This window comes from Vollenhovia emeryi, unplaced genomic scaffold (genome assembly GCF_000949405.1).
Source record: "Vollenhovia emeryi isolate VEMERY1.0 unplaced genomic scaffold, V.emery_V1.0 DF939124.1, whole genome shotgun sequence".
Lineage (NCBI taxonomy): Eukaryota > Metazoa > Arthropoda > Insecta > Hymenoptera > Formicidae > Vollenhovia > Vollenhovia emeryi.
Genome location: NW_011967242.1, coordinates 165545 through 183190, shown reverse-complemented (window position 1 = coordinate 183190; position 17646 = coordinate 165545). Strand labels below are relative to the sequence as shown.

At 32.6% G+C, this 17646-nt stretch overlaps 1 protein-coding gene across 4 annotated transcripts; it reads right to left on the bottom strand.

The window, feature by feature from the left end:
- Nucleotides 1-867: 867 nt before the first annotated feature.
- Nucleotides 868-15859, bottom strand: LOC105569323. Of its 4 annotated transcripts, XM_012025687.1 has the most exons (29): nt 15720-15859; nt 14256-14747; nt 13820-14134; nt 13512-13683; nt 13171-13425; nt 11706-12887; nt 10895-11044; nt 10574-10753; nt 10010-10144; nt 9719-9895; nt 8880-8971; nt 8646-8794; nt 8129-8239; nt 7533-7877; nt 7151-7365; nt 6786-6898; nt 6563-6704; nt 6330-6430; nt 5784-5959; nt 5276-5562; nt 4911-5118; nt 4598-4781; nt 4321-4533; nt 3896-4021; nt 2970-3131; nt 2609-2758; nt 2282-2513; nt 2028-2207; nt 868-1317 (listed from the first exon to the last, which is right to left on the bottom strand). In XM_012025687.1, the coding sequence occupies exons 1-29, from the start codon at nt 15786-15788 to the stop codon at nt 1181-1183; spliced, it is 6450 nt and encodes a 2149-aa protein (XP_011881077.1). In that variant the 5' UTR covers nt 15789-15859; the 3' UTR covers nt 868-1180. The 4 variants fall into 4 exon arrangements, with proteins under 4 accessions (XP_011881077.1, XP_011881076.1, XP_011881078.1 ...); XM_012025686.1 differs by having other exon boundaries at nt 9719-10144; XM_012025688.1 differs by lacking the exons at nt 10574-10753; nt 10895-11044 and having other exon boundaries at nt 9719-10144.
- Between the last annotated feature and the right edge of the window lie 1787 nt (nt 15860-17646).

The window sequence follows — 17646 nt, the reverse complement described above, 5'->3', positions numbered from 1 at the left end:
AAATAATTACCAAATTGATTATGTATGCTATAAATCGATGTTATAGCATACGCTACAGTTGGATATAAAAGTTGGACTTTCAGTTCTACAAAGATTGCACCGAAAACGATGATTATTCGAAGCTATAAATAACAACAGCAATGAGCGTTGAAATCCCAATGAACTCCCTAGTATGAAAATGAAAATGGATGACATTTTAAAGCAAAAAAACTGAGACGAACTTTAATTATTATACTATAGGGCATCCTTAAATTATGAGAACTTTAGCAAAATTTAGTATCAATCTAGAGATTTTGCGGAAGAATAAAGAAACATTCGTAGAATTGTTTAATAAATCCTTGGATTTTTGAAAATTAGCGATCATGGCTTTCGGTACAATCTTCGTATTAAAGTACAAAGATCTTTTCAAACTTTATACATATAAAGTCGATGTATTGATTTTTGATGTCGTGATATTTTATATACTAATTATAATGTTCTCGTTGTTTTTATATTTATATACCTTTAACCAATGTTGTAAGAAGTAATTTAATTAGCGAAAAACTTTAATTTTTCGAATCAGCTAATCTGACGATAATATGATCAATCATAACACAGCGTAATGTTATTCACTATACAGCTATATAAGTTTACATTGAAAACGTATCTTTTTTTCGCGACTATATGTATCTTTTATTCAATATATCTTTTATTGAATTTGTATAAATGCTATCCGTTAAATTGTCATCTTGGATTGAAGCGGATTAAATATATTGGGACTATTGTACATAAAATAGGCTCAATCATGTAAAAGCCACAGAAAATCAGCAATTACAATTACTGTAGGAAACGAAGATGTCTTACGAAATAAACTGGAAATTAACAGAATTACTTTGACTATTTTATTTATATTTCTGTACTTTGAGATACTTACATTTTACTTTACACATATTTACATCGAAATACGCATAAATGTCACGATAAATTAAGACAAAAGAATATGCAGAATGGATATAACATAAGTACTTTACTTACAGGCAACGATAAAATATTATCATTTAGAACTATCATTAAATGGGCATCGATCCATTTTCCGATTTAAAATCAATTTTGAAAATATTTAGTTTTGCCATTTGTAAGAAAGGTAATAAAAAGCTTAAATATATTTACGCGTCATCAAAAATTCTTTAATTTTTACATTTTATCTACCTGCTAGTGATTCCCTAATTTTTTTATCGATCCAAGAGCGATAATGCGCTACACGGACGTAAACCCCGGGTCTGTTCGCTTTGCCACAATGTTGACCCCAACTAGTTATCCCGTATAAGCTGAAAGCTCCTAATATAAAAAGAAAAATTTTACCAATTTTAACACTACTATTATAAATGCAAATATTAATTTTACTCGGAATACAATATTTTCTTTTTTAAAAGAGTTTGCAAGCTTAAATTTGTTAGTTAAAAATTATAAGGAATCGTACTCCTTTCGGACAGAACAATTTTTATATCGTCTGAACTTTACTATTGCTTGCCCATTCTATACACTGCGTAAACATATTACTATAAATCTGATTGCATTCTATATTTGAATAGCTTTTTGTCGCCAGTAGTAATTAACCAAGGGAAATTTCTTTTTAATCGACCAAACTGACAAAAATGATGATCTTTATTTTATTCACAACGTTTCAACTTGTTTATTGGGTCCTTTTCAAGTACAATTTATCTCGGTAGTCGGTGCACTTTTTAATAGCGTTTTATTCGAGATTCACTAACGTACAGTTGCTGCTCGAAAATTTTAGCAATTGACATCGCTATTAAAAATCCATTGATTACTGAGACATATTGTACTTGAAAAGGACTTGATAAAGAGGTCGAAACGTTGTGACTAAAATAAAGATCATCATTTTGGACAGTTTGGTCGATTTTTTTAAATTCCCATTGGTGCATTCCATATTATTTTTAAAAAAGTAATTCCTGTTATATGTATATGGCCTGTCGTATATGATTTTCATTATGATTATCAATCTACTAATTATTTCAATACATTACCATTATGATAGCATGCCAAAGGACCTCCAGAATCACCATCGCACGAGTCGACACCTTCATCAAGATATCCAGCGCACAACATTCCGTCGCTTATAGCACCTTCGCCATAAACATAACTAGCTCGGCAAATTGACTGATCTAACAAGGGCACCCAGCCATATCGTAAATCCTTCGATTGCGCTGCAAACAAAATCTGATATATATACCCCGCGAGATTCAGTTTGAAATAGTCTTCTCCAGTATTTTTCACTAACTCGTCTTGCCCGTTTCAATACTGCCGAATCCGCTGATCGTGCAATTTAGTCCGGGAGGGTATTCGGTATTTTCAGACGGCAAGCAAAGTGGCATGATATGTTTGCCAAGTGGAATACCGAGACCTTTAAGTAGAACCAAAGCAATATCATTGTTCATTCTATGGCCTTTGCGAAATTCCTCGTGCACGTAATAGTCCTCAATGTTGGCTTCCACTTCCGTTCCCTCGTTTATCTGATCACATTAGTCACGATGTTAAGTCATCACATGTTTAGCAAATATTTGTGAAAACATTTTTGTCAATTCTGTGATAATAATTATTTACTTACATCCATGTTATAATCACCCGCACGTACAAAATAGGTGCCTTTGTTGTAACCTTCTAAACAATGTGCCGCTGTTAGCACGTGTAGAGGCGATATAATGACAGCACCACACCAGTGATTTGATCGACTATGCCCTCGAACTCGAATGCTGGCCTGAATATTATTTAACAATCACTACCCAGAGAACATTAAAATATCTTAAGACATCTTTTATACGCGCGTATTTGGGCAATCTCGCTGTACATCTGACACAATATACTTATTTTAACATTACTTATTTCAATCATATTAGATGTTTAGGTAACAACAATTGCCATTGGTTACCATAAAGAAATTTAACATTATCTCTGTACAAGTAACTTACCTGCCAGGGATAGGTGCCTTTCGGTGCAATGGAGCCATGTACTATTTTCTGAAATATTAAGTCCCCATCGTCATCGAAATCTTTCGCACGTTGACCACAATTTGACGGGAGTAGGTCGTTAATGTTTCGTTCCGAACGTTCTTCGCTGATTATCCAGGGCGGCTGCTCAATAAAAAGGAATATTGGGAAATAAACGAGCAAATCATATAAATATCATGAATTTTTTCTACTTTCAAGTTGTTATCAATGTCGTAATTATCACGACATAAGTCAAATTGTATTTTACTCTTTCAAATAATTAACTTTGAGACTCTTTTAATATTATTTCCAGAACGTACAAATTCCCAAGTGGTTCGAGCGACTTGCCCCAGAAAGTTTCTCATATATGTATTGGCATATACATATTTTTATATCTGTTTATGCTTTTTGCTTTTCCGTGCTGGTAGGATTAAGACGTGTAAACAAACATAATTTTTCATGTTAAAACAATTGTGATTGTATTTTTAGTCTGTGCACTGGTATGCATATAAACTGGTGTATTCTGGGGCAAGAATAAACTTGTGCGCAATTTTTGTAGAATATTAAAATATTATATACCATATGTATACATGTATTCAGAATATTTTTGAATTATAACAATATTGTTATACAAAAGAAATAATATACAAGTCAGTATACATATAAGTCATGTATACATATACTGTTTTATTTGCTCTAAATAAACGTAAACAATAAAGATATTTAAAAAAATGTATAGAATTTAAAAACCTTTTACACAATTATAAAACATTTTATGGAGATACATATATTAGTATAAATATATCAAAATCTATTATTATTATTTATCTCAAATGCGCAGTCTGACAGATACAATAATTTTAGCCTCAAAAATTATGATAAAACGAATCAAGGTTTGTTTTATTTACTTGGGGGTTATTAACATCTCCAAGTGAACAAATTACACCTGCGTCCTCGTTATGATCGCAATTATGTTGACCCCAGTGATTATGTTCGCATCGGTATAATTGCGATTCGTTTCCATGACAGAAAACCTATTTTGTAACAATTTAAAAAATTATTTTAGAAAATTAATAAAATATTACTAAAAGATAGCTAAATAATTGGGACATTAAAGATATATAAAATGCAGTATTAAATAAAAGAAGATAAATACAAAATTAAAGAAATGAGTAATATTATTCCACCAAAACTAGCAAAACATTTGTTGCGAAAAAATAAGAAATTAAGAAAAGGAAATGTTAAATATAAATTAAAAGAAACTTTAATAACAAAGATTGTTCAAGTCTCTTTTTGCAGAAAGAAAATTAAATTTGATGTAGAAATATATTACTTCATCGAGCCATATTGGTCCTTGGCCAGGCCCAAAGTAACCGTTTTTCTTAGCTATTGCGATACCACCGTATCCCAAAGATCTACAAATAACTGTTGCCGTAGCACTTGTAAAATCATCATCGCACACGGTACCCCACACGCCATGATGACGCACTTCTACCCTTCCTTGCAAAAGATTAGTGCCATTCACCAAGCGCAACTCAAATGGTGCCTGAAATCCAAGTCGTATAAAGATAAGCGAATCTATATTGTCACTTTTCTCTCAACTCTCTTACATCGCAATGTTCTGGACTCTCGTCGGAATGATCTGGACAATCGACCACCTCGTCGCAAATAAAGGGAGTCGGAATGCAAGTTGGAGTATTGTCGCATTTCCAGTAACCTTCCTGACAAGTGTTGACTGCGGTCTTGCATACGATTCCAACAGCCTCTTCCGGTTGACAATTATGAACTCCCCAACTGTAAACGGAAATATGAATACTTCAGCTCTATCAACTTTAGTGCAATATCGGTATTTTAAACGTTAGTTTAACGTGATCGATTGTCAAAGATGTTACAAGAAATAAGATATAACGTCAATTATATTACCCGTTAAAATCGCATTCCCGTAATGTGCTCTCGTTTCCGCGACACTTCAACTGATCCACCATAAATCTTGTGGGTGGATCGAGATTTCCGTAAAATCCACCCGGTCTAACTTCCAAAGCTCCAAGATCGAAACCAAGCTCTTTGCAAATAACATCAGCATTGATCATACCAAAGCCGTCGTCGCATACCTGCCCCCAATGTTCTAGAACTATTTCACAACGTTGGACATTGATTAAAATTATAAGATGTAGAAAGAGAAAAGAAGAAGAATCGTTATGCTTCTAAAATATTTCTTTCATCTTTTCCTCATAATCTTCTCTTTTTTAAAAAGCATATACATATATTCTTGCAATAGATGTACTTACTTTTAACTTCTATTCGACCCTCATAACTATTATTTGCACCAGCTAGGCGGATATCGTAACCAAAATTTTCAGCCGTGCAGATACTCTCATCGCTGCGATCATTACAGTCATTTTTACCGTCGCAAACTTTCGTTTGGTTAATGCACTTGTGATTATTACAAATATACATGCCGTCACAGTTCACGCTTCTCTCTTTCATTTCATAATAATCGAACTCTTTGTCAGGTTTGAGTGCGCCAGTTAAGCCGATGTTACTGTTACTTAATAAACATACGTTGCCATCCGATCTAAAACAGAACATGTCTTTGTAACTTCATTAATTGTACATCATACAAAGAAAATAATTAATCTCCATGATCAAGGCCTCCCAGATCCCAGGCAAAGTTACTTTGTTTTTAAATATAAATAACTTTCTAAAATATATTAAATATTTTCCCAGTACGGCCTTTCATGAACATATATTATAATTAATGATTATTTTATAAATAAAAATGATTTTTAAACAAACTTGTGGTTAAACGAGCGACAAGTAAAATCAGCTTCTTTGCATCTTAATGCGCAGGTTTTTAAAGGTGTATTCAACCATTTCTCCATATCGTAGCCCTCTAGTTTGTGTTTTGCTGATTTTTCAAACATATTCAAATCCAATATACATTTTCTTTCATCAGCTCCGTTTGTACAATCCTAAATAACATTACATTAAAAATTATAATAATTATATCACCTGGATCGTTAAGATGTATTTATTTGAGGAAAATAAACAGTAAACACAATGAGTTTATGAAGAGTTAAGATTTTTTTAAAACATAAAAGTTTAGTAGTCACTTTAAATTATAATATATTTTGTCAATTAATGTACTTATTACAAATATTTCTATTAATTTAATGTACTTTACAAGTTAAAAATTTAGTATAATAACACGTTATTTCTTTTTATCTCTTATATTTTCGTAAACAATTGGTATATTGCTATCGAGCTGCTTTATGCCAAATTTTGTATTATATATAGTACAGATATACATATATGTATGTATGTAGCATGAAGATATCTCACCTCCTCTCCATCGCAAACCCATGGGGATGGAATGCACTCTCCTGGAGTACATTCAAAATGTTTAGGTTTGCATTGGCCAGTCAACATAGACCGTTTGGAATCTAAAGAAAAAAATAATTTATTGTTTATATTCATGTATTATTACAATCATCATTTTTGCCAGATGCTATTGCTTTCTTCACAACTAAAAAAAGAAAGATTTAGTTAGTAAACTCGTATAAAAAAATCTATACCAATATTTCCACAGGGAGGAATATCGCAATATTCGCGCTTTCCAGTTTTTGTAAAGCACCACGGTCTGGATTCCTTTGCCGGATTAGGATTTCTGCAATAGTTATGCGTTGCCAATTTGTCTCGAATTTCTTTATCAACAACCTACGATGATAGAAATTGAGTTGTACTTTGATTCGATGGACGTGTTTAAATATATGTATGTATACACATAAAAGCACCTACATATATACGTAATTGATGTGCGATTCTCTCATCCACCCACATAAGACATTCGTTTCCTGATATTGTTACATTGGTTTTGCCAATGTAGTGATTTCCTTTTCCATAAATGCAACCTAGATAAGCGACAAGTTTGTGAATTATCTTGTATTCAAAAAGGTTGTCCGACGTTTTATGATAAATTTTGGAAATACAGTCTATTATGCGAGAGATTATAGCTTTTACTCGCGGATATATGGGCAGTGACGCATTACTAGAGCAAAGGAATGACATGTACAAATATCTATGCAATGAATTATGACCGTATATACAATATTTTTCAATGTATTATGTTTATATTAAATTTATTCAACAATTCTTAATAATACCAATATCATCATAAGGCCTCTTGCAAACAAAAGAATGCCCTTTCGAAGTAGATGCGCAGTCTTCAGTGTCCCAGAAGTAATAATCTGTGTCACAAGTTGATTCGGGTCGTTCGTGACAGGAAAATTTCCGTTTCATCACGATACAGAGAGGACGAGAACCTACCCATGGTGGTTGTTCCGTATCGTTCATCCAGCCAGGCCACCACTTTGTAAATCTAGTAAAATATTTAATAAAAAATTCAAAGATATGGAAAATTAATTAAATGGAAAAAGAAAAGCAGATCGATAAAAATTATCTTATTACGTAGTTAAAGATACGAAGATATGCAAATTAACAATAAGAGAAGATATTTAACAAATTAAAGATTCTATATAATCATACTTGAATTTAGTATGAGCAGAATCCGCCCAGAGCCACAAGGTGCGACTCATGCTGGCAAAACCAAAGCCGGAAGTCATAATTGAGCTAACATCCGGATACGATTGCAACAGCCACTCCGAAATAAAGTTATTTTCCGCCTGGCTAGTGATGTCGATGAGTCGTGCATTCATTCGTTTGCAATGTTCCAATGCTTCAGCATGATTCAATCCATTATCAGGATGAGCTAAGTGATAGCACTGTCCATTATGAGATATTTCGTCCTTGCGACAATGCGCGATTCGATTAGGGATACATCGCACTCCAATCGCATCTCTATCCACGCGACACTCTTGATTATGTGTGAATCTAAAACCATCATGGTACATATTAATGTAACAAATTTTTGTTACAACTTGCATCATATCAAAAATATTGCAAAAAAAGATACAAACATAAACTTAAAAAATAGGAAGAGAAAAATGATAATTGTAAAATATTTAGTAATAATATTTAGACACTGTTTTGTGTGTACAAAAATCCCTTTTTTTATTACCTGACTTTCCCATCTTTATTTAATAAAAGGTATATTTATAAATCTCTGCTAACTTATGACTTACTTGCACGATTGAAAACTGGTTTCATTGCCGAAGCATGTCACAGTATTTGCAGCAATCCAAGTTGATACACTATCGTGATTGTTTCTGCCTTGCCAAGCCATTTCTGCGCCTCTATAATAAACAAAATACTTAGTCACAAATTATCACGTTTTCTTGCTGTCAATTCAAAATAACCAAAGTTTATAATAGACAAAATTAGAAAATATACAATATGTGTAAATGTATAATAAGTTTCACAAGTAAGTAATAAGTTTTATTATTCTAACTTTAATTTATCCAATCAAGTTGGATTATCAAAGAATTTAGTATATAAAATTATTATATATGTATATAGATAAGAAATCTATGTATTAAAAATATGTATATAAAGATATTGGTATTGTTAATGGGTTTACACCCGATTCTTATGATATTCAACATATTTATACATAGCTAATGTATAATAATATAATATGTGCACTGTACAAAACAATTCCAACGTAATTTTCAAGCTGTAATAAAGTTTTATTTTATATACCTGATATACCCGAGTTGTCTACATACAATATGAGCTTTCTTTAAAGTCCAACTATTTCTGGAATCGCAAACAATGCCCCAACCAGGCGACACACCTTGTACTTCAACGTAACCATTATTAGACCCAGAACCGCCTCTCAAGCGAACAGTCTGTTAATATATCAAGTAAAATATTATTGTTATTATAAGATTAAGATGAAATTTTTTAAATCTATCTTTACGTAAGTGCTCTCACCTGTCCAGATATAGGCGTTAATTGAATGGGCTTTTTTGAGTGAGTTATTGGATGCACTGGGTGCACGTAATAAACTGGGAATGCAGATTCTTCTACAATAAAATTAAATAAATTTTTTGTTTACTTATTTTATTTAGTTATCACTTATTTGAACAACGTAGGATACACTAACTCATTGTTAGTGTGTGTATTTGACATTTATACGAATATATTTTTAGATTAATGTTTCCATAAAATTAAATAAAGTCATGCGAAAGCACAAGAAAAAAGTACATGCAAAGGGATAAGACTAAGTTAGATATAACTACATATGTATAACTAATTTGTATGAATAAATGTAATATAATATTGTATGTGTGTGTGTGTAATAATATACGGTGTAAATATTCAAAATAGAATAGTTAGATTTAAATTTTTGCAAAACAAAAACCCAAAAAATTATTGTATAAAATAAAAATATTTAGCATGAAATATCATAAACGTTGAGTAAATTATAATTAATAAATTAAAATCTTCAAGTTGGTACATTATTGATTTCAATGTTTCAATTATTGATTGTGACCACAAATCTAACACTGAAATATTGTACTTTGAAAGAATGAATGGTAATACCTCTTGTTAAATCCCTTGCAAAAGCTTAATCTAAACTACAAAGTTCATTTTATCGTTGCATAATACTTTGAGCAACATCACAATGCACAAAAAGCTACCAAGAAAGCTATACAAAAGAAGCAATTGATGAATAACTTACCCAAATTGATTTTTCACGCCCACACGCGAGCACTCATTGTATACATAAAACACATATAAATTTGTATAAAATTAAATCACCAACTTACTTTCTTGAAACGGAGCTGTTTCGATATTAAAAAGTTCGACATCGGTATTTTTCGGACCGATTCTCATAATGACTGATGAAGCTGTTGTCGTCTCGGTTTTATTTTCGAAAACTAGTCTGGGTTTCCAAACGTTTTTGTCATCCAATACATCCACGTCGTAATCATTTATTTCGGGTTCTATAATATTCGGAGGTCTCAAATCTGTATAACTTATCTTCGTGTCACTACTGCTCCAATGATTATCTTCATGTTCAATTGAATCAGTAGGTAAGCTAAGATCGCTTATGTTACCAAAATCATCCAACTCTTCTCTCCTAGTGTTTCCAAACTCTCGTTCTCTTCTCGGCAACTCGAATTGTTTATTTGAAATTTTTTCTGTTGTCGTTGACATCAGCGTCGTGAAAAATGGCTTATAATTATTTTCACCTGTTAAAGAAGAAACAATTTTGGCCAAGTGTTTGGATGTAAATTGCAAAATTTAAGCTTACAATTGCTATCACTATTGGCTAAATTATTATGGCCTAAGCGTTATATCAATGATGAGTAACAACTGTCAGTTTCTGTCATGACAGTTAAAATTTAAATGAGAGAGAGAGAGAGATTTTGGCTGCGGTTAAGCTGTCGTTTCAAATGTTTCCAAGTATTCTTCTTTTCCTTTCTTTCAGAAAAGATAGAAGGAGAAGAGAAATACTTCGAAGTATTTGTAGCGGCGGCCTGAGCGCAACTTTTATATGTATGTAAAAAATAATTATTGTTAAGAGAAGAATCAGCAAGTGATGTAAATTAACATAATATAACAGAATAAATTATCACGTTCCAATAAGATATACCAATAATAATTAAAATATGATATACTGTTAAAAGTGTTATTCCACTTGATGGGTTTTGGAATACTGTGCGGTTGTTGGCTCTTCGAATGTTCTTGATTATCCTCAATTTCCTTTGTGATAAAATGACCTTTCGTACCATTTACATTCACATATATTCCATTTGGATAAAAGTTTGTTTCCGGATATTGAGTTGTATTCTTAGATCCTGTGACAAATTATAAAGCGTTATAAACATAACTCTCATAATGTTTTATATACATATACTATATAGAAATTTTCGTTTCATATGTATTTACTGTCAAGTAAATAAAAGAATAATTTAAAGATTATAAATTTATTTACTAACCTGAGTTTACTTGATTTCTTGAATTTACCAAAACATTTGACTTTGATGCCCACTGTATCTTTTTTGCATCCATCTCTTTATCAACTGTACTTTGTTGATGTATATTATTTTCAAATTGCTGTCGTAGTTTATCATCTTGCCTAGCCATGCCTACGAAACATTAAACTTTCTCATCCATATCTAATTATACAATAAATTTTATATCAAAATATACTCTTCCCTCTCTCTCTCTCTCACGACAAATGAACTATGAACACAACCATATTTCGCATTTTTAATCTACCTGTACATATACTTTCCAAGTAAGTTTAATTATTTATATATAACATTGATCCATAATATACATATTGTGTAAATACTTCATTATATTTTAATACATAATTAATTTCTTTACTTATCTTACTGCGTACATTTTCAAATTTTCACTTAATTCATGGAACACATCAACATGCAACATAATTTTCATGCATATCGTTATTTTTCATGCACTATAACTGTTAAGAACTGTCCGTATACTTGTTTTAATGCTATCATGCTGATACAATACAACTCATGCAGCGTGCAAATATTCATCGGTAAGTTTTGTAACAGCACATTACTTTAGATTGTACCATAAACTTATTATGTACTAATTATAACAACCTTTTTAATATTAATAAAAATATTAATAATAAATAATAATAAATTTAATATAATAAAAGAAATTAAATGAAATATTACAAATCGTAATTTTATATATATATATTATTTCGTGTATATTAAGTAATATATATTAAAACAATAAACAAATTCGACATTAATTTTTATTTACCTTGATCCCACGGATGTGTCTTAATTCCCGGCTGTACTTGTTGATTTTGCTCATCATACCACGTACTCGGTTTGAAACCAGAAGGTCTAAGGGTTGGCTGATTCAAAGTGCTATTTTCTTGTTTTGTCCAAGAGGGATGTAGTTTATTTTGTCGCGATTCATTCCGATTCCAATCTTGAGTAAATTGGTGGTCACTATTTAGCAAAACGTTTTCAGTGGATGGAAAAGTACGATTCAAATTGGGATAATAAAATCTTGGATTCGTCCTACTATAGTCTTGTCTATTTGTAGACAAATCATGATCGGTCCTTTGAGTGGTTGGCAAATTGCCTTTAGGGACGTTAAAAAACTTTGTTTCGTTATGTTTATTCTGAAGCTGAATATTATCTTCATTGTATCCTCCAGGAGGAAGATATGATGGAAATTGTCTTTGATCTGTTTCACTCGATGCAACATGTTCGGGATAATGATGATGGTAATGACCAGAATCATAACGATGGTCGTGATGACTATTATCTGCATTTGGAATATATCTTTGGTTTCCTTGATCGTGTCTTCGATCGTCAATAGTAGCAGTAGAGCTGTCCGAGTTCCAATTTGGATTCACTGGTCCATAATTATGATAATGATGGTGATGATGATGATAATGATAACCAGGAGGATAATATCCATGGTCATAACGATGATCTTGATTTCCATGTTCGTGTGTTCTCGCTCCTTCTGGACGTACGAAATGATAAGGTGGTTGTGCATTTTCATCAATTCTATGGTTTTCCGCCCGTTGCCTATCCGAATGATCTTGAAATTTATAATTGCTGTCAGAGAATTGTCCAAATTTTCTGCTACTTGGCTTCCACTCTGGATGATATGGCCCATAATCTTGATATCGGTTTTCTCCATATGTCTGGCCGTCATGATAATTAACTTTGTGTTGAGAATGACCGTTAGGTGGCCTCGGAGTTGTCCATACTGGGATCCAAGGTGAGCTTGAAGAAGTTGCAAATGGTCTCCAGGTTGATCTAAGTATTGGACTCATTGTCGTGTCATGTTCCGATCGAGAAAGATAGCCACGAAGGTTAGACGTACGGTTATAGTGACTTGGATGTGATGTGGCACCTCGAGATCCAGTAAATGGAATCCAAGTACTCTCCTTTGTCCCGTGTACTCTATCATCAGATTTATCTGTAAAATTTAAAAATTATTGATTTATTACAATCATTTTTTAAATATTTCAGAAAGCATCAATTAATAATAGATCCTGCGAAAAGTGATTTATGATTATCTGACTAATAATGTTTGATTTTATCTAAATATTAATTAGAGTATTTGTATTAGAATTGGTTAAGATATGCATCTCTAACTATGTCGCACTTAGTTTTTAGTTTTCCTAAATATGACCGCTTACCTTGAAAAACGCAAAATTATTAAAATTAATAGTTTGTACTATTTGTTGACAATGAATTACCTGTTTTACAGCCAGGTACGTTATATGGCCAATCGCAAACCGTCGTAACAGGATTAAAAGCTGTTCCAGGACCACAGTCCATTACATAAGTAACACCGTTCGCACATTGAAGAAACTTTTTGCACGTGTCCGGATGGGGCAATAATCCGATGAAATCCGTAGGACATGAAATTTTCTTCGCTTCGGTATATTTCGCCTTGTCGTGTTGAAAATTTGGGGGCACAAGTGGAATTTTTTCATCAGGTGTAAAAATGTCTGTATAATAGTATACATTTAAAGAAAAAATTGTATTACACAATAAAAGGAATTATTTCTTCCAGGAAATGATCACTTAACGTTACCTTCACAACCCTTTACATTACGTGGCCAATCGCACACACCAATAGCGGGGTTGAAAACCGTTCCAGGACCACAAGTCATAATATAAGTTGCACCGTACGCGCATTGTATAAATTTCGTGCAATCTCCACGATCTGGCAGTAAACCGATCAAATAAGGCGGGCAGTTTGGTTCCTGTCAGATATAAATCGATAAAGTACAGTATATACATTAATATACATAGAATATATTAGATTAAAATCGATAAATTCGAGAAGTAAAATAAAATTTCAATTTATGATGAATAATAACACATTGTCAAAAAACGTACTTGTAATTTCTGTGATTTTCGATTAATTTGGGAATCAGAATCTTGCTCCTTGAAAAACGTGGATTCATCCTCGTAGCATTTTACTTTGTGTGGAAAGTCGCATTCCAAAGTATCAGGATTAAAGTGAGTGCCTGGAGCGCATGGTTGAATAAATGCACGACCCTTCCAACAATTGACGAAAAATTTGCAATCTGGTGGATAAACAAATTGTCCTGTGGAATTATCGTCAGGACACTGAACACCCAATCGAGAGTTATATCGAGCCACTTTACGTTGTGATTTTTGTGAAAGAAGTAAATTTTCTTTTCGTGGTTTCTGTATAAACAAACAGAACCAGTATCATTATGATGCAAATATCTGACAAATGTCATCAAGTAGAGATTAAGACTGTAAAGATTAGATGCATACAAATGCTTAAACGTAGAAAAACAATTACCATGCTGTCAGTAGATACGCCTTCGTACAAATCCTCCTTCTCAAATTCAACATACGGTTTTTTCGTCTCATCATTTTTCGATGGATGCTTTTGCTCAAAATCAATCTCGTTTTGAGGCCGACCACGATTTCCATATTTTGATTCATTCTTAAAATGTCCGTAATTTCTATCGGACTGTGTCAAATCTCCATACTCGAAAGGAAATTTTACATTTTTCTGTTGTTCTGGAATTTCTTGAGAAATTTCTTCAGAAACTTGCTCAGGAATGTCAAGTTGCGTTCTTTGTTCAATTTCGCTATCCGAAGCCTTTCGCCAAGGACTCCAATTCTTCGTGCCAGATTTTGGTGTGATGTTGTCCTGTGATTGATACCATTTTGAAGAAGGAGATGTTATTGCAACATGCGATTCTTTCTCATTGTCACCTGAATGCCAAGGAAGCACCGATTCGCGACGCTCTGGCGGTTTCGTAGTAGTTAATCTTGGATCATAGATCTGTGAAATAAAAACCAACAGAGAACAATATCAAACAGTCTTCAATTTTATTGTTGAAATCAATACTTATGTCAAATTTCTACATTTTATTTCTTTAAATAAATTATGTACTTTGAAATTAATAAATAAATTTGATTATAGTAAATGCGATAAATTAAATACGCAAATAAGATGTTTGACAATTCTTGAATAATTGCTTTATTCCTTAATTTTTGTTGATACCCGGGAAAAATGCATATATTTATTCACATCTGAGTATATCTAATTCAGAAAATATATTGATGACACACATTTTCAGTTTCCGTCTAATAAATTACACATTTCTCGTCACATGCAGTCTCGTCACATCTGGTATTGAATTTACATTACATTTTAGCATATGTCGTTATACAAACAGGGGCGAGCGATCAACGCAAATATTTTTTAACTCAATTCATTAAGCTCGGGTCTCGAAACATCGCGCTATTCGTCGTGTAATATATATGGTATTATCCATATGTAATATACATATATGGTATTTTTCAAACAAATTAAATTATTTTTCAAATTAAATTCATCAAGTTAAATAGACCAAACAATTTAAAAATTAAGTAAGTTTGTCGTTCTATTAATCTTGGAAATAATAGTAAGATTAAAAGATTTGCATTTAAAATTCACACTTTTCGTACGCATTATCATACAGGCTGTATTTTAGTTGGTGTACAATATTCCAGGATCGTATTTCCATCGATCAAAGATTAAAGAAAGTTCGTATAAACAGAAGTCTAGAAATGGTTAAAAAACATTCTGTATGTAATAAAACATCGATATTTTTGATGATACCTAATTCGCCTTTTTATTCACTTAACTAAGTCTAGTCCGTATTTAGAACATTATATTTTAAACATAGTCTCTCCTGTATTAAAAAGTAAAATTAAAACAGCTTCGTGTGTCACTAAATGTCACTCGCAAGTAAACAATCCCACCACGTACCGCGGAAGAAAAAACAGCTATATGTAGAAGGCAGAGAGTGACGAAGAAATAACTAAAACACAGCGTCATTTTCGATTCTTCCACGATACACCGAGCATCGTACTATACTGATCCTCGTCTCTTTCTAAAATCGTGGCGTTTTAACCAGAAGCAGATATTGCGCGATACACCAGAGGAAACAAGTGCTCTTATTCATGGAAATCGGAAGGTTATCAACTAGAAAGGTCGGAGATCGTCTCGACAAAAGATAATGAAACGGAGAGAGGAGAAGATGTGTGTTCACGCACCCGCACACGCATAAAATAGAAAAAAGGACGCCGACAAGCATGAGAGTCGACGCAACAAACAAACGACTGCAAACAGAACTATTTGCCAATTGACGGTGAGCGAGTAAACTTTTGTTTGTTGATGATTATTGCAAGCCTTATAAAAGGACCGACGCAAGAGATAACACGGCATGATAAATGGATGAGGTTGCTATTTCACGCGACGTTTTATTAAGCCTCTTTGGAATGTTGTTACGGAAAGGAGATACATTTATAACATATCGATGCATCACGGTTTACAGTTCCTGCGAGAATTACAAGTGGCAGCTGATAAATCCACGTCGGAAGGTGCAAGTGGAGGTAATTGGATAAAAAATATAAGTGGGCTGACACATATCTGATTTACACTTACTGTCGCCACACATTACGTACTTGCTACAGTCCTTCGATTATAATGATACTGTGTGTAATGTGCTATCCTGCACAAAAATAACATACAAAATCATTTAAATAATGATAACCGCTGAGGGCATTGTGGTGTACAGATTTGCGGCACTTACTGGACATTACTATAGGCATTTTTAGGCATTAGTTTGGGCGCGTATTTTTTAGAACTTGCTAAGGCATTATAAAGATAAAACCAGATAAAATAAGATAATAAGATCAAGTAATGCCCACTGGGCATTAGTGGGCATTGGTGTATAACATTTTGGTCAGAGGTTTCCCCCTCGAAGATAACGTACAAAATATAACAATTCATTTTTGAACATTGTTTTTCGAACAAAGAGTCATTACATGTGTTTGATTTATTACTAATTTTTTTTATTTTACAAACTGAAAATTGAAAGCAACTAAAATTTATATTACTCTTCCATACATTGCCTACATTTAATGTAATATATTTTTACTTTTAAGTATCACACCATTGTGCTATAACGTGCATCTTTTTCTACAAACTTTGGTGTAATACAAGTACCTTTTCAAGGATTGCACTCTCTATAACTTTACTACGCATAAAGTGATTCAAATCTTTAAATCTTATTTTTAACCGAGTTCTTACTTCTTACTTGAGCTGTAATAAAATTACAGCGAATTAAATAAAATCAATTAAGTGTATGCGATATTTTTTTAAATTAAATACGGTGGATAGTAATATAAATCAATAGTTTAGCAAATTAAATTATAAAACTTGTAGTAAAATAACGTAATAACCTTTTTAAAACTATATTCATTTTCACGTTTCGTGTCACAACACACATGTAAAATTTTACTTTAAATTAACTTCACTCACCTTCTTATTCTCTTGGTTGCAGCGATAAAATGACAATAATACAACAGAAGTAAGGTCCAAGGTCAGCTAACGGAACAACATTCTTATGTGCTTTTAAAGAACTATTCAAGTGCAACTACAAAAACGTTATCGAAAGATTGTGATACTTATTGTCAGTCGCGTCGCAGTTTGGCGCAAGTTCTTCCAAGTCAACTGTCACCGCAAAACCTGCGCCCTTCCTGATGCATATACATCGTAAATGAATTTATAGAATGAGTTTATCTAAAGCGATGAAAAATCTGTCATCTATTTGGGACGCATACATGAAAGTTGCTTCACACTTCTGTTTCACGGAGTGAAGTTCGATACGTTGGAATTATACTCATTTCAA